Here is a 25,507-nt window from a genome sequence, read left to right on the forward strand (position 1 = left end):
GTTTAAGTGTTCTCTAGGCCAATCTCTGCTATTACACACTAGCGGTCGACCAATTAATATCGTTATAGCCGATTAATCATAACAATCAGTAATCAACATATTTGGACACCAATTAGGACTGCGTGGCAGGCTGACTACCTGTTACGTGAGTGCAGCAAGGAGTCAAGGTAAGTTGCTAGCATTAAACATCTTAAAACAAACCTTAACATAATCACTAGTTAACTACACATGGTTGATGATATTACTAGTTTATCCTGCGTTGCATATAAGCGATGCGGTGCCTGTTCATTTATCATTGAATCACAGCCTATGCCGCCAAACAGGTGATTTAACATGAATTTCTTTCAGCTCGGGAAATTGTCACTTCTCTTGCGTTCTGTGCAAGCAGAGTATATGCAGCAGTTTGGCCCGCCTGGCTCGTTACAAACTGTGTGAAGACCATTTCTTCCTAACAAAGACCGTAATTAATTTGCCAGAATTGTACATTATGACATAACATTGAAGGTTGTGCAAAGTAACAGCAATATTTAGACTTAGGGATGCCACCCGTTAGATAAAATACAGAACGGTTCTGCATCTGACTGAAAGAAAACGTTTTGACCATATGACCAAAGGCTTGTATTTCTGTGTGTTATTATAATTAAGTCTATGAATTGATAGAGCAGTCTGACTGAGCGGTGGTAAGCAGCAGGCTCGTAAGCATTCATTCAAACAGCACTTTACTGCAGTTACCAGCAGCTCTTCAAGCATTGTGCCGTTTATGACCTCAAGCCTATCAACTCCCGAGATTAGGCTGGCGATACTATAAGAACATCCAATAGTCAGAGGTATATGAAATACAAAATGGTAGAGCGAGAATTAGTCCTATATTAACTACAACCTAAAACCTTACCTGGAAATATTGAAGACTCATGTTAAAAGGAACCAACTTTCATATGTTCTCATGTTCTAAGCAAGGAACTTAAACGTTAGCTTTCTTACATGGCACACTTTTACACTTTGTTTTTGCATTATTTAAACCAAATTGAACATGTTTCATTATTTATATGAGACTAAATTGATTTTATTGATACATTATATTTAGTTAAGTGTTCATTCAGTATTTATCATTACAGATATATAAAAAGCTGATTAAATCGGTATCGGCGTTGAAATATCATAATCGGTTGACCTCTATTACACACACTACTTAGAATCGACAAATCAGAAGTAAGTTTGTCAGAGTTGTTTATTCATTATACAGCAACCCAGCACTGTTAAGTTTCTAGCCTGTTAATTGGCCAAGAATTGTTAGGCTTTGAATATGACACATTTACCATTTGAGAATGATTGAGCAATGTCATCACTTCAATAGCTTGCCCCAAATGTTGGCTGTAGAGTAATTACATGACAGCAAACACGGTTTCTACAATGTACATCAATAGCCTACATTTCATTAACTATTGATAAAGATTCAAGTTTAAAAATTCATTTAAAATCTATTAATTCCAGCTCGCCAGCTAAAATCTGAGTGGTGATAAAATACAGTAAAAAGTGATAAAAGCACTGGACACTGGATCCAGTAAAGAACAACAACGTGGGACTGTACATCTCGTAGAGGCTCTAAAACAGAGTGCTCAATCTGCGTTAGCCAGCTAGCTGACATGGGGCTGAATAGAGGCACCAGGGGAGAGGCTGCAGAAGTGTCCCAGACTGGCCTGAGCACACTGCAGCACCAGGCCTTTCACTGCCTCCAGGTAGAGTGTCTGTCCAGAGTGGAGGTACAGCCACATCACCCTGCTCAGCTGGGCTGGCATGGAGTCTCCATGCAGGCTGTCTGTAAAGAGACACCGTATCAGACAATAGCCCTGCAGTCAGTAAGCATGAAAGCATTTGTGCAGCCATCCACTACAGGAAACCCTCCTAGGAACACTAATACAGTGAGTACCGGTAGTGTAAAAACAAAGGTTAGCTGCTGTGTGTATTTGAAGAACTACAGGTGCAGCATAAGGAACAGACCTGCAAAGCCATTATTTGAAGCTTGTAAACAAGACAAATGGCCCCTTTGGGTGTGTCAATCTATGATCAGGCCCATGGGTCACATAGCTGTTGGCAGGCACAGGTACTAAATCCTAATGAAGGCTTTTACAGTGTTTTGACAACATGTCATGGCCAGGGCCAGTGATGGATGGCTGTAGCACAGCCCAGGTTAAATGTCAAACCATTTGCAGTCAATACCTCCCACCCTGAATGCCTGGAGGGGGGGGGGGGGGGGGGGGGGGATTTCCCCCGATGTACAGGAGAAATGTATACCAACCAAGAACATTTGTTTTGTCACTATCAAATGATAGATCAAATGACGATTAATATCGTCATGTGCAGCTCTATTCAGTCTAAAGCGTTACAGATTGAGCTGACATGCAGTGTTTAACATGAGTGGTCCAAAGCAGGAACATTGAAATTGAAAGGCAATCAGGCTGTAAACCTGAACTTCTGTAATGCAGAAAGAAAGTCCTTCAAGGTTGAAAAAACCTGCCTCAACGCTACAAGTTACACTATACTGAACTAAATAAAATGTTGGTCCCATGTTTCAACTAGGCAAATCAGTTAAGAACACATTCTTATTTACAATGGCAGCCTACCAAAGGCAAAAGTCCTCCTGCGGGGACAGGGATTAAAAATAGACAAATCACAATACTACACAAGAGACCTAAGACAACATAGCAGCAACACATGACATTCAATACACAAAATGCTTATTTCTCAAATTGTGCACAAATCGGTTAAAATACCTGTTAGTGAGCATTTCTCCTTTGCCAAGATAATACAGCCACCTGACAGTTGTGACATATCAAGGAACTGATTATTTATGTCTAAAGCCCTTTTGTTGTAAAATAACTGATTCTGATTAGTTGGGCCTATGCCCTCCCAGGCACATCCATGGCTACACCACTGCCCAGTCATGTGAAAGCCATAGATTAGGCCCCAATTTCTTTCTATTGACTGATTTCTTCATATGAACTGTAACTCAAAATGCAAAGACTAAGTATAGTAAGAACCTAAATGAGAAAGGACAGCGTTGAAGAACTCAATAGAAAGAGGGAAAGCTAAGCGTCAGTCTCCAGAGAACATTATGTGGCTGATTCAGTGGTGGGGGGGGGGGGGGGTATAAAGTATACAAAACATAACACCTGCCATGACAGACTGACAGCTATGACCTCATTGATGTCGCTTGTTAAATTCGGGGAGGACAGGTTAAAGGAGGATTTAAGCCTAGAGAAATGTTTGTGAATGTGGGCCATTCAGTGTATACGGGCAAGACAAAAAATATGTCAGTGTCTTTGAACAGGTTATGCCAGGCACACCAGTTTGTCTCAAGAACTGCAATGCTGCTGGGTTTTCCACACTCAAGTTTCCCGTGTATCAAGAGTGGTCCACCACCCAAAGGACATCCAGACAACTTGACACAACTGTAGGAAGCATTGAGTCAACATGGGCTAGCATTCCTGTGGAACGCTTTTGGCAAAAGGGGGAGCAGCCCAATATTATTAAGGTGTTCCTAATGTTTTGTACACTCAGTGTATACTGGAGAACACAACCTTGTGGCTGATCGGATGGATATATACAGGAGAACAAAGGTTCTACTATACCTTGGGAGATCTTGGTGTCAAACTCCAGCAGAGGGTAGAGGTCCCCAGGCAGCAGCTGTCTGACCCAGGTGTTCTCCTTCATGAAGAACCAGTCATGGACCAGCCTCTTCCTGTGGAGGAAGCCCTGCACGTGGTCTAGGTAAACCATGTTGCCTGACACCAAGTACAGCCTGAGGGATGGCCAGAGTTCAACACTTCAGTCATTTCTAATGGGCATCTCGCTAAAACTAAATTCATTTTAATAAATTACAGAATGCATGGAACTCCTAATGTTCCTGATATAAATTAAACAAGATGAAGTGGTGGGTGGGTGGCCCTGAATTGAGACCCCTAAAAGTAACAAGGAGAGAGTCTTCAGTTTCTTTGAGCATCATTCTTTTAGAAGCAGGGACACATTTTATATGATCAAACCACAGAGGCTGGAAAATAGCACGTGCAAGAAAACAGTGAAGTGCTATGAAGGCAATTTCTCATCTTAGAACAATGAACTGTTCATTATATTCAACACCCAAATCACTAGGGACGTCTACTTTCAGAGAAGTGCTGTGGCCAAAGTAACTTTAAGAGAACGCAAGTTATGCTAACAACCCATTCTCTCCAAAGCCTTAAATTTGGGAGCAGATTATCAGAATATTAAATGACTCACCCAGCCAGGCTCTGAATACTAAGGGCATTTTAAACATTACATTGATACCATTGTGAAAGGCTTTTTATTCTCAAGCAGTCATTAAATTGTCCTGCAGCCAGTCAGTGCTTTTTCAGCTCCTCATCCCTTAAGGCAGGGGAAAAACACCATTTGGAAAAATGTCATTCATCTCTGGGGTAAAAGACTCTAGCTTTGGGTTTGAGTGCTTCTGATGAACTTCACTGTATAGGTCGAGGGGATGAGCGGTCTTCAAGTTCAAACAGATCGACTGACAGTGGATAGCGCTGGGTGCTGCGCTGCAGGCACTGTGTTTGAAGCTACCAGCAGTGCCCCAATACTCACTGCTTTCCCCCCCGGCTTCAAAGCCCTGTCAAAGAGCATACCAGCAGCACACCCCTCAAGTAGTCAAACTCACTTTTAATAGAGTAGAATCACTTTCTAGCTAATCACAACCTCACAGGCCAAATTCACATCAGGTAGCCCAGAATCAGCCAAACACAATGAGTCTTAAAATTGGGAAGGTTATTGAAGTCAAGCAGTGACTGCGAAGAGGTCAAGAGGCTTTTCTAGTTAACAATTTTCTTCCAACCCCAACCAGTAATCCCATATTCCCACAAGAATCTGAAATCCCGATTATGCAGCCCAAACTTTAGAACAGACACATACTTGTAGTAGGGCAGTGTTTCAATCATCTTCCAGTTGACATAGTTTACAGCAGTCTCCTCCAGGGTACACACTCGGGTCATCTGGACCTTGGCCACCTGCCAGAACCTCTCGTGCTCCACCAGGGTCTCCTGCATCTCCCTCCTCAGCAGCAGGTACACACCCTCCAGCGTGTCCTCGTACACCTGCACTCAGTCAACACATATTAACACTTAACATGTAGTGTTGGCTGCTCTTAAGTTTGGTTTCAGCCAGAAGTTGAAATACAAAAACACATGAGCAAACCAAAAGTTTGTGGACAAACTTAAACATCTAATTCCAAAATCATGGGAATTAATATGGAATTGGTCCCCCCTTTGCTGCTATAACAGCCTCCACTCTTCTGGGAAGACTTTCCACTAGACGTTGGAAAATTGCTGCAAGGATTGCTTCCATTCAGCCACAAGAGCATTAGTGAGGTCGGGCGAATAGGCCTGGCTCGTAGTCGGCATTTCATTTCCTCCCAAAGGTGTTTGATTCGGTTGAGGTCAGGGCTCTGTGCAGAAGCACAGAATCTAGAAAGTCATTGTATGCTGTAGTTAGTTTCCCTTCACTGGAACTAAGGGGCCTAGCTCAAACCATAAAAACAGCCCCATACCATTATTCTACCAAATGTTAATTGGCACTATGCATTGGGGCAGGTAGCGTTCCCCTAGCATCCGCCAAACCCAGATTAGTCCATCACACGCCGATGGGGGAGTGAGAGTCATCACTCCGGAGTCTTATGGCGGTGAGCTGTACGCCACTCCTATGACAGTGCCACGTTGAAAATCACTGAGCTCTTGAGTATGGCCAGTCTACTGCCAAAGTTTGTCTATGGAGATTGCGCTCAATTTTATACACCGGTCAGCAACAGGTGTGACTGAAATAGCCAAATACAATCATTTGAAGAGGTGTCCACATATCCCCCTTTATTTTACCAGGTTAGTCTCAGATGAAATATCTATTTTTCAAGAGAAAAGTCAAACATTTCATAGAAACACTGAAGTTTCAACATAAACACTAAGCAGGCAACAATTCAATACAACAGGCTAATAAGTGATCACATCATGAAGGGATTATGGACCAGGGGAGTTGAAACCAGTTTTGAAAAGATAATGTCATTGAGGCAACGGTCATACATAAATTACAGTAGACTCTGCAATATGACAGACAGAAGGTAGACAGCATTGTCAATTTTCACTACTAAGAGCGTTGAGAGCGTGGGGCTCAACTTCCCATGGCTACCATCCTGTAACAGTGAAGCAAATCTGTGCACATACTGTGTGACAGAGTCTTGCATCACGCTCATCTCAATCGGAGGTGCTGCTCATGGCAACATGTCAGTGAGTACCTTTCACAAGTGCTTTTCCATTTCTATAGGTTAATTAAACCAGATGAGAAAACAATCTGTCATAATTGGTTCCATAAGCAGTTTATGTGCCAATCTGATGTTACCAATTCTCTTGGTAACAGTCCTTGACTACTGCTATGGAGTGCATTGTAGCAGCTTAGTTGGAGTCACACATGAAGTGTAATTGAGCAGGACATCACTGATATGTCTATAATACATTTAGCAGCCCATTACATAAGACTGCGTGCTTCCTGCTGCCTGTTCAATCTGTGACTTGTGAAACCACCAGCACAGAGCTAATGCTCTGGAGATGCACACTGATGGAATACTAACGACTACTGAATAGATGCCAAAATGTAATTTGTATAGAAGCAGTCTGAAGGCATCTCATTTTTTCAGCATGGTGCTAAAATCAGTGTGGGCAAAAACATTTCAGTAGGTACACTACTCACTTTCCCTGACACCAAGTCATTAACGGGCAGAATAGAAAGTCCTTTACCATACCTTTTTGCTTTTCAATCTGCCCCAGTCACGCCCTAAAATCCAGGCCACCAGGGATTTGCACATGGAGAAATAGTTTTCCACTGTCTGAATTCCTAGGAGGAAGGACAATAGATACTTGACTAAAGCCAGCAGCCAGAGAGCTCCATAATGAGCCATTTGATCACAGGAGGCCTTGTACAAGACTTGTCAGTACAGAGCACCACAGGGTAACATTGCATGGAGAGGCTTATTCATTGACCTATACTCACTGGTCCAATTAATAATTTAAAGAAATTACACCATTAGTTAGAAATCAAGATGGTATGATATTCTTGAGGCATAGAAAATGAATATAAATACACTTCAGTCATTATGGTTATGACCTGAGGGGGCACTGTTCTAAAACAAATCCAGAACTAAAGATTTAATCCACTCCAAATAAGAGTGTGTGCCATGAATGTGCATAACATTAATACAAAGCAGAATTAAAAGTGGTGCGAGGAGCAATATCTGAAAGCGCTACTTACCCACAGTCTCGTCACCCTGGGCCAGCTTGCCCCGCCAGTAGTCGGAAGTGATGTGATGTAATGAGGCCAGGTATCTGATGTCACACAACGTGCCTCCCCAGGACACCACCTTCCTCTTGCTGTGCTTCTGCCACTGCAGGTAGATGGCCCTGAGCTGCCTGTCGAAGGGCGCTGGCTGGCGGAACAACCAGTAGGTGAAGAGCCACTGGAACCGACACTGGCTGTACTGACTGAACATGGCCTCCAGCTCACAGTGGTCTGGTAGGGTAGAAGTCCACATCAGGGTAGAAACCTTTAGCTCAAGTGGATGCACTGTGTCGAGGGCTAAAGTTGCATTTATGTTCCAATACATCTAAAGCCAGCTGAGCCCCAAAACATGACTCATTTATCGATGGACATAGATCAATGCCTGTCTGCCACTTAGTTTGTAAGTACTTTGGTATCATAAGATACAAGGGAGGCCTGAAGGCCATTAGCTGCCTTACCTATAGGCTTAGGCTGTTAGTTTAAGAAGGAATACGAAGGGCAGGGCTTCAGTCCAGAGAGTAGAAAATGATTTATAATCCAGAGGGAGACAGCTCAGACTGAAACCATGCGTCTAGTTTCTGCTCCGCATATCAGCTGAACCACTTTGAAGCAGCTCAGCAGAGCAAAAAGATATACTTTTTTTACCTTGATGTCTTCCATCATAAACCAAAACCCAGCAAGGGGGATATGGCTCAGAAAGGTATTCGAGTAAAATGGCAATTTCGTGCTTCCCAGTACAACATTCAAGAGATTGGGTATGATGAGTAAGATCAGAGCTGTGTTTTGAAGATGAAATAAAGTCATTGCTTATAGGTGTGGTGTCAACTTCAAAAAAAAAACAGAACATTATCTTTACCCATTGGGAACAGCCATATTTCTGGACAGAATTCACAAGTAAGTTGGCCATAGATACAGCACAACAATCAGGAGCCTTCATCTGCACTGCCAAAAAGTCAATCTGAATAACAATATGGCAGCAGGCTCATAGCTGGCAATAAAGGACAGAACCACCTTTGAGTCACATTGCAGTCACCGTAAAGAGATTGCAATTCATAACTGGTTGTAGAAAGCAGACATCTTAATTATCCCAGCAACAACCCACCTTTAGCAAATGAACAGAGTATTGCCTGAACAAAGGGCACTAATGAAAAGCTAAAAGTGGTATGGCCCATACAACCTACCATTGCTCTGTTGGTTGAGAACATGCTGGAAAACCTTGGCAATGCTTCCATGGTGCTCAAGGGCCAAGGCATACAGCTCCTTCCATTCGAACTTCAGCATTCTGCCCTCATCCTCATCTTTCTCTGCCAAAGAACAAAACACTTGCAATATTAACGCGACCAACATTCCTCCACTACCTGACAAACCTTGTTTAGATTCAAGGAGTTTAGCCACATGCACAGGGTTGCAGATGTACATGCAGGCTACAGTGAAGAGCCTAAGCGCCGAGCCCCAACAATGCAGGTCACAGGGAAGAACACAAATACACATATTAATCATATTAACGTGTTAAATTACCATTGGGGTGGTGCAGGAAGGGGGACAGGGGAGCAGGTAGCTAACTAGTGGCAGCTATTCAGAAGCCTGATGGTCTGGGGGGGGGGGGCAATTTTAATATCAAGACAAGGGGTGGCAATTCCTAGGAGCCAAACTGCTAATATGAATACAGCTTTACATCTTCCTAAAATAAATTAACTTACCTTGGACTTTACCTTCCAACACTTCCTTCTCAATTCCCCATAAGCTCTCTATGTCGGTGCAAGGCAGTCTCACGGAGGGCAGAGGAACAGTCTCTTCCAGAACCAGCCACTGGACCCAGTACTTGTGTGGTGGGAATGGGATCTCTGCAAAGAGCTTCTCCTGAAGAGACCGGTTACAATGCAGGTTTCTAAAGAGAGTTCGCCACATGAAGACCAAACGGAAGGCACTCTTGGCAGAGATGGAGCAGGCGGCGGTGGCAAACGGGACTCCAAATGAGGTCTGCGTAGAGAGAAGAAAAAGCCTAGTGAACATGCAATGCTAGCTACAGATTGTTAGACCAGATATGATTCAACCAAAGACTTGGTATCCATTTTACAGAACTCTTAGTGTTTGGTGTAGCACAGAATTTGACTAACCTTAGCGATACAGTCCTCATTCTCAATTCACAGAAATAGGAGTCTCAAAATGTCCATGTCCAGTTCGCATTGAGAAAATGCAAACGATATTTTGCACGAAGTAATCCAAAAACGTGTAAATCTTCTCTCATGACATGCAGCACATCAGGGTGGACACCCACTAGCCCTTGATCATGGCTAGGTTCCATTACATTAAACATAAGTAATTGGACCATAGTGTCTTCTGTACAGGGGATTTTTGTTGAAGATGCACTATGCAAAATTCACAATGCCATTTCCTGGCTGCTGAAACTAATGTTTGCGACAAAACAAGCAAGATGGTCCAATGACTCCACTAAACCGCTGTGAAATCTTTCTCTAACCAGAACTAAGCCAAACTAAATTTAATGGAAAGCATAGAAGTGGCACAGAACAGATCTACCACTTCTTATACTTAATAAGACCGAGCTTTAACATTTGTGAATTTGGTCAGTCACCCAAAAAGTAACAAATTGCAGCTTTAAGACCCCTGACGCTGGGACTGAACATTAACAGACATTGCATGCAGTAAGGTTTGGGAAACATAATAACCTTATTTCATATCAGAGAGAAATAATATTCCCAAAACGGTTCAACTGACGCACCTTTACAGGGTTAGGGTTCCCACACGGTCATAGTTTCATGTTACAGCACTTGTTCACAGAAACCCTGTGCTAATTAGCCATCTGCTCATCCAAAAGGACGCAGATGGATAATTACTACGACCCCACAAACGTGTTGTCACTAAAAACTACTGTCCGCTGCAACTTAAATTGTGAAATGATTTTCATGTGATCGAAAAGTAGAAAGGATGTATGTTATTAAAACTGTACAGAGATGATCGAGTCACGGATGTGTATTGGCTTCCCGAGCCAATTCGCCGTTAAACGCTATATGTAAGGACCTTAGACAATAAGGAGTAACGTTAAGGCCTTTAGTCCGATATTGGGCTAGACACTCAGTCTCTTTCAATGAGAGAAGACTTGAAATAAACATCGCAACACACTCATTGTTAGATTACTTAATGGAGAAAAAAAAAATTTACGGAGTATTTTCAAACATTCAAACAGATCCACTGCAATTGGACAGACATTGACTCTTTCTGCGAATCGAGGGCAACGGCAGTATCGCTAAAGTTAATGTACTACACCATATAGTACCTATCCTGTAACTACTAGTAATATATACAAATGTTGGTTAAATTAAATTACCTTGTGTAAGTCTGTAGTTGGGGCAATGCATAGTCAACCAACTTCATTCAAAAGAGGATCAGCAAATTTCAGGCCTACATAAAAGAAAATACTAAAGTCTAATTCAATGTACATTACCTGGAAGTGTTTTGTCCACAGTGAGTTGCAGGAACAAACTCGAAACAGGGTTCGGCAGGTGCTCCCAACTCTCAAGAGAGACGTGGGATCCAGCCGTCGTAGGATGAGAATAAAGACTTCGTCACTTAAGTCTAGTATCCCCGTTTCGGAGCGTCCATGTGTGTCCTCACTTTCATCTGTGACCTCGAATGAAGTCGCGGATAAAAGCGAGAACTGTCCCTGCAACTCATCCTCCGAACTATCCTCACGAAGTGCCATATTTGCCACCTGCCAAAGTCGGCCATGCTTGAGAGGAATTTAAGGTTTAGGAACGTACCATTGTTGCAGTCAAACGGGAAATCACCAGGGAGTTTAACACCTGGGCACGAGCTTGCCTGGCGCGCCGAGTAAGTGGGGTTCGCCTAGTGAGCTACCAAATGATGAATAGGCTTTTCCAAAGGGCAAACTAACCCGGTGCGATCTAAATCAAGCGCACCTATTCTGGTTGTACCATTCAATTATGTATATAGGTAGCCCACCATTCCATTAGGTAAATTTGACTTTCCATCTAATTGCGTGGTGATCATCAGGATTTTACAGTTAATACATTACCACAGACAATCCATTTAGAAAATGGCAATATCAAATGGTAATTTAACTCCTTCCCAGTGGTGACCTGTTTAGAGCCCCACATTTTTAGCAGAAATTAAGAGGATGTTTCATGTTTTGCATGTTATTTTGGCATGAATGTGTGCCACATATCAGTTTGCAAACAATATAAAAAATTCATAAATAATTGAGTTCATAAAGCTGCAAACAAACATGGCCTCTTTTTTGCTTTTTGGAATAAGGCAGCTCCAAAATGCAGGTGTTTCAGCCTAGCTCAGTGCTTTCCGAGTGGGACAGGCACTGCATCTCAGTGCTAAGAGTGTGTCACTGCAGTCCCTGGTTCGAATCCAGGCTGCATCACATCCGGCCATAATTGGGAGATCCATAGGGCGGTGCACAGTTGGCCCAGAGTCGTCGGGGTAGGCTGTCATTGTAAATAAGAATTTGTTCTTAACTGACTTGCCAAGTTAAATAAAGGTTAAATGAAAAAATAAATAATACAAATTGAAAAATGTCAGTGGTGGGGCAGCCAGCGGAAAATACAGAGCGTAGGGGTTGGTAATGTTCTCTAGCTGTGCCGTGATTGGCTCAGTGTTCTGTCACAGGATATTGATAGCACTTTATAGGCCTAACATAAGACAGCAACCTTTCCTTTAAACTTTTGGCAATGTTATGATTGTGTATTGTATTTGAAGTGCAATGCACTATGCAAAGTAAGAGATAAATGATGTGGTTTCTCTGATATTCCATATACAGGTAAGTGCCAAAATAAAGGAAACACGAGTAAATTAGGGTTATAAAGTATATTGAAAGCAGGTTCTTCCACACAGGTGTGGTTTTCTGAGTTAATTAGGCAATTAACATACCATCATACTTAGAGTCGTGTATAAAAATGCCCAGTTGCCCATTATTTTGGCTGCATCTCAGTGACTTTGAAAAATGTGTCTCAAAGGAGCATAGGGGTTTTAAAGGGTGTGTGTCTGTCTGTCTGTCTGTCTGTCTTTCTGTCACCAGATCTCAACCCAATTAAACACTTATGGGAGATTCTGGAGCAGTGCCTGAGACAAGGGTTTTCCACCACTATCAACCAAACGCCAAATAATAGAGTTCCAGATACTTGTAGAATCTATGCCAAGGCACATTGAAGCTGTTCTGGTGGCTCAACTCCCTATTATGACACTATGAGGGTGTTTCCTTTATTTTGTCAGTTACCTGTAGACTGATATTGTTTTAATATCTTGCTGCATATGTGCGGACCCACTTTAGCATTTCATATAACGTTTTGAAAAAACCTACAGTACCAGTCAAAAGTCAAAAGTCAAAAGTTTGAACACACCTATATCATTTTCTACATTGTAGAATAATAGTGAAGACATCAAAACTATGAAATAACACATGGAATCATGTAGTAACCAAAAAAGTGTGAAATACATTCTTGAAAGTAGCCACCCTTTGCCTTGAAGACAGCTTTGCACACTCTTGGCATTCTCTCAACCAGCTTCATGAGGTAGTCACCTGGAATGCATTTCAATTAACAGGTGTGCCTTGTTAAAAGTTAATTTGTGGAATTTATTTCCTTTAATGCGTTTGAGCCAATCAGTTGTGTTGTGACAAGGTAGGGGTGGTATACAGAAGACAGCCTTATTTGGTAAAAGACCAAGTCCGTATTATGACAAGAACAACTCACATAAGCAAAGAGAAATGACAGTCCATCATTACTTTAAGACATGAAGGTCAGTAAATGCAGAATATTTCAAACTTTGAACTTTCTTCAAGTGCAGTCGCAAAAACCATCAAGCAATGTGATGAAACTGGCTCTCATGAGAACCGCCACAGGAAAGGAAGACTCACGAGTTACCTCTGCTGCAGAAGATACATTCATTAGAGTTAACTGCACCTCAGATTGCAGCCTAAATACAGTTGAAGTCAGAAGTTTACATACACCTTAGCCAAATACATTTAAACTCAGTTTTTCGCAATTCCTGACATTTAATCCAAGTAAAAATTCCATGTCTTAGGCCAGTTAGGATTACCACTTTATTTTAAGAATGTGAAATGTCAGAATAATAGTTGAGAGAATGATTTATTTCTGCATTTATTTCTTTCATCACATTCCCAGTGGGTCAGAAGTTTGCATGCACTCAATTAGTATTCGGTAGCATTGCCTTTAAATTGTTTAACTTGGGTCAAATGTTTCAGGTAGCCTTTCACAAGCTTCCCACAATTGGGGGAATTTTGGCCCATTCCTCCTGACAGAGCTGGTGTAACTGAGTCAGGTTTGGAGGCCTCCTTGCTCGCACACGCTTTTTCAGTTCTGCCCACACATTTTCAATGCGATTGCGGTCAGGGCGTTGTGATGGCCACTCCAATACCTTGACTTTGTTATCCTTAATCCATTTTGCCACAACTTTGGAAGTATGCTTGGAGTCATTGGTCGCAAATGGTTCTTCAAAATGGACAATCTTTAACTTCCTGACTGATGTCTTGAAATGTTGCTTCAATATATCCACATAATTTCCTACCTCATGGTGCCATCTATTTTGTGAAGTGCACCAGTCCCTCCTGCAGCAAAGCACCCCCACAACATGATGCTGCCACCCCCATGCTTCACAGTTGGGATGATGTTCTTCGGCTCGCAAGCCTCCCCATTTTCCTCAAAACATAACGATGGTTATTATTGTCACGTCTGCCCCCCCGGCACTTCAGGGCGCCAGGCTGCCCTGCTTCACTCACTCCTATCATCTATTACGCACACCTGCCTTCCCTCATCACGTGCATCAGCGATATTGGACTCACCTGGACTCACTCATCATCTGTCTATTTCTTCCCCTATATTTGTCAGTTCCCTTGCTCTGTTCCCTGCTGATGCATTGATTGTTTTTTGTCTTTGTTTTCTTGTATGCTTATGCTATTCCTGTCTCGTTCCATGTTTGTTCCTTATTAAATGTTAGTCTCCCTGTACCTGCTTCGTCTCTCCAGCGTCAACTCATGTGACAGAATGCATCAGCCATCATACGAAGCATCGGGGAGTACTGGCATTCCGGTTGGTATGGCGGCATCGGCTCAGGGTCGCAACGGATGGAACCGTGGGTGCTTAGTCGGGCTTCTACGAAATAGCTGGCTAGAGAGGTTTCCTTGCCCCTGTTGGCTCAGATGGCACCCATCCTACATCGGGCCTCAGCCAGATCGTCAGTTCTTGTTCACCCAGCCGGTCCAGAAGTTTTTGGGGTTTTGTTTATTGGTGACATCGGGGTGGATTCCGCAGCCAATGGAACCAGGGGTGCCTAAGCCCCCCCCCCCCCCCCCCCGGCACTTGACAGCACCAGGCCCTTCACTCACTTCTATCATCTATTACGCACACTTGCCTTCCCTTGTGATGCGCATCAGTGATATTGGACTCACCTGGACTCACTCATCATCCGTTTTTTTCCTCACATATATTTGTCAGTTCCCTTGCTCTGTTCCCTGCGGATGCACTGATTGTTTTTTGTCTTTGTTTCTTGTATACTGATGCTGTTCTTGTCTCGTTCAATATTAAATGTTTGACTCTCCATACCTGCTTCGTCAACTCATGTGACAATTATGGCCAAACAGTTCTATTGTTGTTTCATCAGACCAGAGCACATTTCTCCAAAAAGTACAATCTTTGTCCCCATGTGCAGTTGCAAACCGTAGTCTGGCTTTTTTTATGGCGGTTTTGGAGCAGTGGCTTCTTCTTTGCTGAGTGGCCTTTCAGGTTATGTCGATATAGGACTCGTTTTACTGTGGATATAAATACTTTTGTACCGGTTTCCTCCAGCATCTTCAGAAGGTCCTTCCTGTTCTGGGATTGATTTGCACTTTTCGCACCAAAGTACGTTCATCTCTAGGAGACAGAACGCATCTCCTTCCTGAGCGGTATGATGACTGCGTGGTCCCATGGTGTTTATACTTGCGTACTATTGTTTGTACAGCTGAACGTGGTACCTTCAGGCGTTTTGAAACTGCTCCCATGGATGAACCAGACTTGTGGAGGTCTACAATTTATTTTCTGAGGTCTTGGCTGATTTCTTTTGATTTCCCCATGATGTTAATCAAAGAGGCACTGAGTTTGAAGGTAGGCCTTGAAATACATCCACAGGTACACCTCCAATGGACTCAAATGTTGTCAATTAGCAAATCAGAAGCTTCTAAAGCCATGAAATAATTTTCTGACATTTTCTAAGCTGTTTGAAGGCACAGTCAACTTAGTGTATGTAAACTTCTGACCCACTGACATTGTGATACAGTGAATTATAAGTGAAATAATCTGTAAACAATTGTTGGAAAAATGACTTGTGTCATGCACAAAGTAGATGCCCTAACCGACTTGCCAAAACTATAAGTAATTTGTGGAGTGGTTGAAAATAGTGTTAATATCTCCAACCTAAGTGTATGTAAACTGTAAATGCTTCACAAAGTTCAAGAAACCGACACATCTCAACATCAACTGTTCAGAGGAGGCTGCTTGAATCAGGTCTTCATGGTCGAATTTCTGCAAAGAAACCACTACTAAAGGACACCAATAAGAAGAAGAGGCTTGCTTGGTCCATTAAACACGAGAAATGGACATTAAACCTGTGGAAATGTGGTTCCAACCAGCGTGTCTTTGTGAGATGCAGAGTAGGTGAATGGATGATCTCCGCATCTGGGGTTTCCATTGTGAAGCATGGAGGAGGAGGTGTGATAGTGTGGGGGTGCTTTGCTGGTGACACTGTCAGTGATTTAATTAGAATTCAAGGCACACTTAGCAGCTTGGCTACCACAGCATTCCGCAGCGATACGCCATCCCATCTGGTTTGCGCTTAGTGAGACTATCATTTGTTTTTCAACAGGACAATGAACCAAAACACACCTCCAGGCTGTGTAAAGGCTATTTTACCAAGGATAGTGATGGAGTGCTGCATCAGATTGCCTCCACAATCACCTGACCTCAACCCAATTGAGATGGCTTGGGATGAGTTGGACCGCAGAGTGAAGGAAAAGCAGCCAACAAGTTCTCTAACAAGTGCTGATATGTGGGAACTCCTTCCTCATGAAGCTAGTTGAGAGAATGCCAAGTGTGTGCAAAGCTGTCATCAAGGGTGGCTACTTTGAAGAATCTAAATCTAAAATATATTTTGATTTGTTTAACACTTGTTTTTTACTACATGATTCCATGTGTTATTTCATAGTTTTGATGCCTTCACTATTATTCTCCAATGTAGAAAATAGTAAAAATAAAGAAAAACCCTTCAATGAGTAGGTGTCCACACTTTTGACTGGTACTGTATATAAATAAATATTGCAGTCTGAAGTCCCTATGACCAAGGCGCATTTGCTCGGACTGCCAAAATGAATGTTACAATGTTCTACATACTGTATTCCAGAATATAATAAAAATGAACAGCTAAATGAACAGTTGACTGTTTCAACATGACCTGCTCTTCTGCTGTTTTAGTTGTGGACCTGCACAGTGATGAGCTCCATCATGAATTGTGGATGATGTTATCTGTATATGCCCAACCATTCACTCAACAATATTCAGTTGCAAATAGTGCTCATGTTTCTGTGTTTCTATGCGCAAATCTTCACCAAAACCCCAAATCGCTATGAAAATACGTTGAATAATGTTCCTGGTATCATGTTTTGAGTGGTGTGATTTTTCTTAAAACCGAATTCTCAGCGTTTCAGACAAAGACACTTTAATTTAGGTAACGTTTCTGACAGCAAGTGCTCCAATACACCAAAATAAATCAAATATAATACAAAAAACAGGGAATAATAATACTTTGAAATAAATCTGTTCCAAATCATTTGATTAATGTGTTTTGGATAAAATCCAGCAGGGAATAAAAAGCAACACACTTAAAATGCAGTCCAACAGCTGGACAATCAATAAAAGAGAACAGCACAGTTCTGGAATGACAAGTGCATTGTAATCATCACATTTTCATAATCAGTTCTTATTTTTCTATCAACTAGAGTTCAGTGTACAGTACATATGAACAATGAACCAAATGTACAATAATCACTTCACTCCATTAGCAATCCTGATATATTTGTCTTTATAGCCATTTGCCTCAAGAGATAATGGTTCCAACATGGAAAGTTGTCATATCTGTGGGTAAGTAGTTGTAAGGTCAGACTAAATGTACTGCAGAGACGCAATCCACAGTGTTCTAAGTATAGTTTATTTAAGCAATTTAATTTATATATTTTTTTTAACTAGGCAAGTCAGTAAAGAACAAAGTCTTATTTACAATGACGGCCTACCCCAGCCAAACCCTAACCCGGACAACGCTGGGCTATTTATGTGCCACCCTATGCAATAAGGCACAAGGAGGTATGGTGTATGGCCAATACACTACGGTTAAGGACTGTTCTTAAGCACGACACAACGTGGAGTCCCTGGATACAGCCCTTAGCAGTGGTATATTGGCCATATACCACAACCCCCCGAGATGCCTTATTACAAATTATAAACTGGTTACTAACACAATTAGAGCAGTAAAAATAAGAGTTTTGTCATACCCATGGTATATGGTCTGATATACCACGGCTGTCAGCCAATCAGCATTCAGGGCTCGAACCACCCAGTTTATAAATGACTATAACTGTAGGGGCTGCATCAGTATCCAATGTCCTCAGACAATGCTGGACAGGGAAGGGGCCATTTATAATGTGCAGTTCTAACACACAACATTAATACATAGTAAGGCACTGACTCATGTTAAGTCTGTATATTACTTTATCGTACCTCTGGACATGATACTTTAACGGGGTAGTTTTACAAAAAGAGATCGATTTGAAGGAACAATTAAACACTGAAATAACCCACAGCGCAAACTCAAAGCTTAAAATGCAATAACGTTTTGTGCTCATGTAAAAAAGGAAACAGTCACAATTGAGCATTTACACAAGTCTTTAGCACAAAACCTTCTAAACATGTCAAATGTACAGTACGAGGGAACGTGATGGGGTAACAGTATATTTCTATACATGAAACAAATCTTCAAAATCAGAAATAGCCACTGCTATCTATTCACAGTTTGCGATCACAGTGTACTTTTGCGTGTTTGCTACATGTTTTCGATCATTTTTTTAATCATTCAGTGATCCTTCTCTCTGTACAGAATCTGGGGAGGTGGGGCAGTGGATGATTAGGCCCCACCCTCTCAGGCCACCCTGATGCGAGGCTCCTCCTCTATCTCCTGCCTTAGGCTGGTATAGGTCACCGAGGGTTCCAGGGGCCCCAGAGTGGGCGTGTCCGTGATGGGGTGGCCGGCGTTGCGGAAATGCTTGTAGACGCGCGGGTCCTGTGCCACATAGGTGGAGGAGGAGGTGTAGAACACCAGACCCAGGATGATGATGACGAAGGACAGGAGGTAGAGCCCTGAAAACTGGAACAGACACACAAACACTCTCCGTAAACTAAGAAATAGTGAAAAATCTCTGTCTGATGAGATGTAACACAGAGGGCATTGTAATAGCAGACCAAGTAGAGATTCCAAGAGGCTGCCTTGTGGGCTACTCATGGCACAATTCTAGAAAATGTATCAAGTTGAAGCAGTGAGTTTGCATAGTGATGACTATGTCTAGAAACTGAAGTTAGGAACTAGGAAAGTAATGAAATGCACGAGGTAATGAGCATTTTTAGAACAGAATGTCTACATTTGTCTTTCTATTTTTAGTGAACATCTATTACGAGTCACACTGACGTCACATCCTTGGCAAAGCGGGAACCTATCATGTGACAAGTAAAAACTAGAATCCCGAAAGACAGGGTGATGATCCAAATCCAATTGTATTGGTCACATGCGCCGAATAAAACAGGTGTAGACTCTACAGTGAAACGCTTACTTACGAGACCTTTCCCAACAATTCAGAGTTAAAAAGTTCTAAAAAAATCAAAACAATTAACAAAAGGGGAAAAAAGGAAATAGTAACACAATAACAAGGCTATATACATGGAGTACCAGTACCCAGTCAATGTGCAGGGGTACGAGGTAATACCATCTTGTGATTGAGTTGACTGAATGAGGACAAACGACCATATTTCAAAACAGCCATTTTTTTTTAGAGATACACGGTAAAAATATCTTCCTAGACAGGATTGATGGGGTAAATAAACATAAATGTTTTTTCTGCGCTAAGTATGAGAGTAAAACAGATATTCTGGAATAATCCCTGTTATGATCCATACAAAACCAAGCAAGATGCTACAAACATGGATTTACAGACAAACATGGGTATTGACCCTAGAACTTGTGAGAGACGGCAAGTGTCACTCAAGTACCAACCAGTCGTGTGTTGACACAGCAAATAGGAAAATAGGCCAAATGCACACAGTACATCTAAGAATGTAAAGGCCCAAGGCTCCAATGAGAATGTTACATTACTCAGTCTGCATGCCAATGGAGCTTTGTGTGATTCATACGTTCTATTCACACATATCAGTATGACAACACGACACATCAGGTCATATAGTACAGTGTTCCAATGAGAATTAGACAGAATTAGTGGCACAAGCTCAAAAAAGGCCCCTGACGGTGTGTTCTGATTGGTGTATTGAGGGGGGCTGTTGTTGAAATCAACTAATAACTCAACTGTAACTTTGAACGGGCAATGTTTTGAGGTATTATAATGAGACATGGTCTACTGTAGTAGTCTCCTTGATTATATGCCACTCATTCTGTGGACTGTTGCAAGGGTACTCAAATACTAGTCTTGAAGATTGCACCACAGTACAGCTGGTACTTTTTCCTTGAAAGTTAATTGATTGATTACTGGTAATGTATTGTAACCTCTGATTGTAATGATTGACCAATGATTCTATTGGCCTGTTTACCAGGTCTAAATCCCTGATTAGAGATTAAAGTTAGAGCTACTGTAAGATTGCTGCAGTGCAATAATAAACAATAGTATGATGCAACATCCCAAATCTAAAGCTTCCCAGCTGTAAACATTAGTTGTTTAAAATCATAAGAAGAATCTGCTAACATCAAAAGGTAAGGCACTAGTTGTTCATGATGCCCATGTCGGTCCCCTGTCGCTGGGAAGCGTGCAGTGGGTGGCATCTCCTCCCCTGGGTTAACACGATTACCACACCGTTACCAAATTACACATGTCCCTGGGTTCTGAAGCTAGCTGCCATCAGGGATGTGGGAAGGCAGGGATGTTGTAAGACGGAGCAGGGAGACATGGTGTTATGGGATGTTAATTGTTTCTGCTCCCCTTATTGGTGGGCTGAGCTACAGGTGGGCACCCCCTGAGACTGTGTCTCTGTGACTGTCTATCTGACAATGTCCTAGCTGTAGCAGAGGCAGGCCATGCAGAGAGAGAGAGAGAGATGGAGATACAGATAAAGAAATAGTGAGTGAGGGAGGGAGAGTGGTGCGAGAGCGAGACAAGCAGGGAGAGAGGAGCATGAGAGAGTCAAGCAGGGAGAGAGGAGCGAGAGAGACAAGCAGGGAGGGAGGAGCAAGAGAGACAAGCAGGGAGAGAAGAGCATGAGAGAGTCAAGCAGGGAGAGAGGAGCGAGAGAGACAAGCAGGGAGAGAGGAGCGAGAGAGACAAGCAGGGAGAGAGGAGCAAGAGAGACAAGCAGGGAGAGAGGAGCAAGAGAGACAAGCAGGGAGAGAGGAGCAAGAGAGACAAGCAGGGAGAGAGGAGCGAGAGAGACAAGCAGGGAGAGAGGAGCGAGAGAAGGAGTGAGAGGAGCAGGGAGAGAGGAGAGAGAAGCAGGGAGAGAGGAGGGAAAGGAGTTTGAGAAGCAGGGAGAGAGAAGCAGAGAGGAGAGAGAGAAGCAGAGAGAGGAGAGAGAGAAGCAGAGAGGAGAGAGAGAAGCAGGGAGAGAGGAGAGAGAGAAGCAGGGAGAGAAGAGAGAGAGAATCAGGGAGAGAAGAGAGAGAGAATCAGGGAGAGAAGAGAGAGAGAATCAGGGAGAGAAGAGAGAGAGAGAATCAGGGAGAGTGAGGGAGCCCTCTATGTGTATTAATTAGTAAAGCCCATGCAGGTTTTATTAAGCCTTTTACTGAAAAGATTGTACTTTGACTATCAATCAAGGAACAAAACCGTTTCTGTCTCGGCACACTAACAGGACTACACAGAGAACATATCAAGAATAGAGCTTGAATTTTGACCATGCATTTACAGAAACAACACAAAATTCCTGCAGGTAACACCAACATAAACTGTCTTAATAGGGCATTGGGCCACCACGAGCCTCCAGAACAGCTTCAATGTGCCTTGGCAAAGATTCTACAAGTTTTAGGAACTCTATTGTAGTGATGTGACACCATTCTTCCACGAGAAATTCCATAATTTGGTGTTTTGTTGAGGGTGGAAAACGCCGTCTCAGGCATCACTCCAGAATCTCCCATACGTTTTCAATTGGGTTGAGATCTGGTGACTGAGACACACACACACACACACACACACACACACACACACACCCCTTTAAACCCCCTATGCTCCTTTGAGACCTACAGTATCTTTCAAAGTCACTGAGATCTCTTCTTCTAGCCATGGTAGCCAAAATAATGGGCAAGTGGGAATTTATACATTACCATAAGCATGATGAGGATGTGAATTGCTTAATTAACTCCAGAACCACAACTGCTTACAATATACAGTACTTTATATTCCTCATTTACAAACATTTACTAGCATACCACCATCCACATCGACGGGGCTGTAGTGGAGCGGGCCGAGAGCTTCAAGTTCCTCGGTGTCCACATCACTAAGGAACTACCACGGTCCACACACACAGTTGTGAAGAGGGCACGACTGTGCCTCTTCCCCCTCAGGAGGCTGAAAAGATTTGTCATGGGCCCTCAGATCCGCAACAAGTTCTACAGCTGCACCATTGAGAGCATCTTGAATGGCTGCATCACCGCTCGATACGGCAACTGCAAGGCATTTTTCAAAGACTCCAGCCACCTAAATCATAAACTGTTCTCTCTGCTACTGCACAGCAAGCAGTACCATTGCACAAAGTCTGGAACCAGCGGACCCTGAACAGCTTCTACACCCAAGCCAGAAGACTGCACAACAAGACTGCTAAATAGCTAATCAAATGGCTACCTGCTCCTGCTACGGTCTATTTATATATCCTGTTGCCTAGTCACTTTAATCCTACATACAGTATATAGTGGCGCAAAAAAGTATTTAGTCAGCCACCAATTGTGCAAGTTCTCCCACTTAACAAGATGAGAGAGGCCTGTAATTTTCATCATAAGTACACTTCAACTATGACAGACAAAATGAGAAAAAAAATCCAGAAAATCACATTGTAGGATTTTTTATGAATGTATTTGCAAATTATGGTGGAAAATAAGTATTTGGTCAATAACAAAAGTTTATCTCAATACTTTGTTATATACCCTTTGTTGGCAATGACAGAGGTCAAACGTTTTCTGTAAGTCTTCACAAGGTTTTCACACACTATTGCTGGTATTTTGGCCCATTCCTCCATGCAGATATCATCTAGAGCAGTGATGTTTTGGGGCTGTTGCTGGGCAACACGGACTTTCAACTCCCTCCAAAGATTTTCTATGGGGTTGAGATCTGGAGACTGGCTAGGCCACTCCAGGACCTTGAAGTGCTTCTTATGAAGCCACTCCTTCGTTGCCCGGGCGGTGTGTTTGGGATCATTGTCATGCTGAAAGACCCAGCCACGTTTCATCTTCAATGCCCTTGCTGATGGAAGGAGGTTTTCACTCAAAATATCACGATACATGGCCCCATTCATTCTTTCCTTTACACGGATCAGTCGTCCTGGTCCCTTTGCAGAAAAACAGCCCCAAAGCATGATGTTTCCACCCCCATGCTTCACAGTAGGTATGGTGTTCTTTGGATGCAACTCAGCATTCTTTGTCCTCCAAACACGACGAGTTGAGTTTTTACCAAAAAGTTATATTTTGGTTTCATCTGACCATATGACATTCTCCCAATCTTCTTCTGGATCATCCAAATGCCCTCTAGCAAACTTCAGACGGGCCTGGACATGTACTGGCTTAAGCAGGGGGACACGTCTGGCACTGCAGGATTTGAGTCCCTGGCGGCGTAGTGTGTTACTGATGGTAGGCTTTGTTACTTTGGTCCCAGCTCTCTGCAGGTCATTCACTAGGTCCCCCCGTGTGGTTCTGGGATTTTTGCTCACCGTTCTTGTGATCATTTTGACCCCACGGGGTGAGATCTTGCATGGAGTGGAGGACAGAGGAGCCTCTTAAAGAAGAAGTTACAGGTCTGTGAGAGCCAGAAATCTTGCTTGTTTGTAGGTGACCAAATACTTATTTTCCACCATAATTTGCAAATAAATTCATTAAAAATCCTACAATGTGATTTTCTGGATTTTTTTTTCTCATTTTGTCTGTCATAGTTGAAGTGTACCTATGATGAAAATTACAGGCCTCTCTCATATTTTTAAGTGGGAGAACTTGCACAATTGGTGGCTGACTAAATACTTTTTTTGCCCCACTGTATATACATAGCTACCTCATTTACCTAGTACACATGCATATCGACTCAGTACTGGTACTTTCTGTATATAGCCATGTTATTTTTACTCGTCATTGTTATTCGTTATTCACTGTGTATTTATTTCTCGTATCACTATTTCTATTTGATTTTTGTTATCGTCTTCCACTGCGCATTGACAAATGATCCGTAAGTAAGCATTTCACTGTTAGTCTACCCCTGTTTACGAAGCATGTGACAAATACAACTGTATCTTAACATTTGATTTGATTCTTTACTCAATGTTTCCTTTTATTTTTTGGCAGTTACCTGTACATCACATAACACATGAATCTCACATGGATATCACAGTCACAGGGATAAAGGGATTACAAAAAGAATACTGGACATAAATGAAACTTCGCATTTCGTCTCACTGAAATATGAATCATTGCCCTGACAACCGGGTATTCTCTCTCTCTGGAGGCACATACACATGCCCCTATTGTAGAGTTGCAATACCTCACTCGCAGTGTTTCAATTTAGCGTTTGCTAAAGTAAACACTCCTGAGAGCAATATCAATGTAGAACACGGGAAACAAATTAGGCAGATAGCTCTGTCAAGAAGACTTTTATTAACATGTGGAGTAATGGGCCGAAGAAAGTGCTATTGCAGCGAGGGAGAATATATGAGAGGAAAAAGCAATAACTGGGAAACAGAGAGGAATACATTCTACTTAGCATGGTGACATCTCCACGCTCATTTACATTCTCTACAGGAGCCACGGCTAGAGCCCTGCAAACTGGTGATAGAATGTCAGCCGCCTCAGAAGGAGACATTCACCACCACTGTTCCTAATCTACTGCAGGAAAACCTTTGAGGAGAATGAAAATGTAGCCATTTTCTTTTAAGCAGATGGTGTGCTATGGCTAGGTGCTCTGTTCTGATTAGATTCCTATCAGGTCATAGTTTCCTCCTACTGTGGTCATGGCAGGTAGAGATAGCATTACATTACATCAGCTACAGCTCATTTGAATGAGCTATAATGGCGCCGGAGAGGATGGCTGCCGTTTCATCGGCTCTTAACCAACCATTCTATTTTATTTGTTTTTTCGCATTTTTTTGTACAAGCTAAATGCACGTATATCCTACCAACGGGACATTATAAACTGTCATATCTTATGCTTCACCGAGTCGTGGCTGAACGACGACATGATTAACATACTGGTGGGTTCCACACTGCATTGGCAGGATATAACAGCCTGCTTTGGTAAGACTAGGGGTGGGGGTCTATGTATATTTATAAACAACTGCTGGTGCACGATATCTAAGGAAGTCTCTAGGTTTTGCTCACCTGAGGTAGAGTATTTCATGATAAGCTGTAGACCACACTATATACCTAGAGAGTTTTCACCTGTATTTATCGTAGCTGTCTATATACCACCACAGTGGCCGGGGACTTTAGTGCAGGGAAACGTAATTATGTTTTACCTAATTTATATCAGCATGTTAAACGTGCAACCAAAGGGAAAACAAAACTCAAGACCACCTTTACTCCACACACAGAGACGTGTAAAAAATCTCTCCCTCACCCTCCATTTGGCAAATCTGACCATAATTCTATCCTCCTGATTCCTGCTTACAAGCAA

The 25,507-nt window shown here is 42.4% G+C and overlaps 2 protein-coding genes across 3 annotated transcripts in view; both read right to left on the reverse strand.

The window, feature by feature from the left end:
- Nucleotides 1-1,210: 1,210 nt before the first annotated feature.
- On the reverse strand, nucleotides 1,211-11,080 carry si:dkeyp-114g9.1 (oocyte-specific F-box protein). The gene is given in 8 exon segments (NM_001197208.2): nucleotides 1,211-1,816; nucleotides 3,630-3,799; nucleotides 4,942-5,123; nucleotides 6,815-6,906; nucleotides 7,321-7,578; nucleotides 8,529-8,651; nucleotides 9,048-9,327; nucleotides 10,811-11,080. Coding segments are annotated over 8 exon segments (1,545 nt in total). The 5' UTR covers nucleotides 11,069-11,080; the 3' UTR covers nucleotides 1,211-1,634.
- Nucleotides 11,081-17,083: 6,003 nt separating this feature from the next.
- LOC110529587 (solute carrier family 35 member F1) overlaps nucleotides 17,084-25,507 on the reverse strand; it is a 147,225-nt gene continuing 138,801 nt past the window's right edge. For both annotated transcript variants that reach the window (XM_021611930.3, XM_090242896.1), the window contains exon 8: nucleotides 17,084-18,798. In XM_021611930.3, coding sequence (XP_021467605.1) covers nucleotides 18,574-18,798 — 225 coding nt within the window. In that variant the 3' untranslated portion in view covers nucleotides 17,084-18,573. The remainder of the gene's footprint in view (nucleotides 18,799-25,507) is intronic.

Source organism: Oncorhynchus mykiss, chromosome 8, assembly GCF_057628025.1.
Source record: "Oncorhynchus mykiss isolate SJ-2025 chromosome 8, ASM5762802v1, whole genome shotgun sequence".
Classification (NCBI taxonomy): domain Eukaryota; kingdom Metazoa; phylum Chordata; class Actinopteri; order Salmoniformes; family Salmonidae; genus Oncorhynchus; species Oncorhynchus mykiss.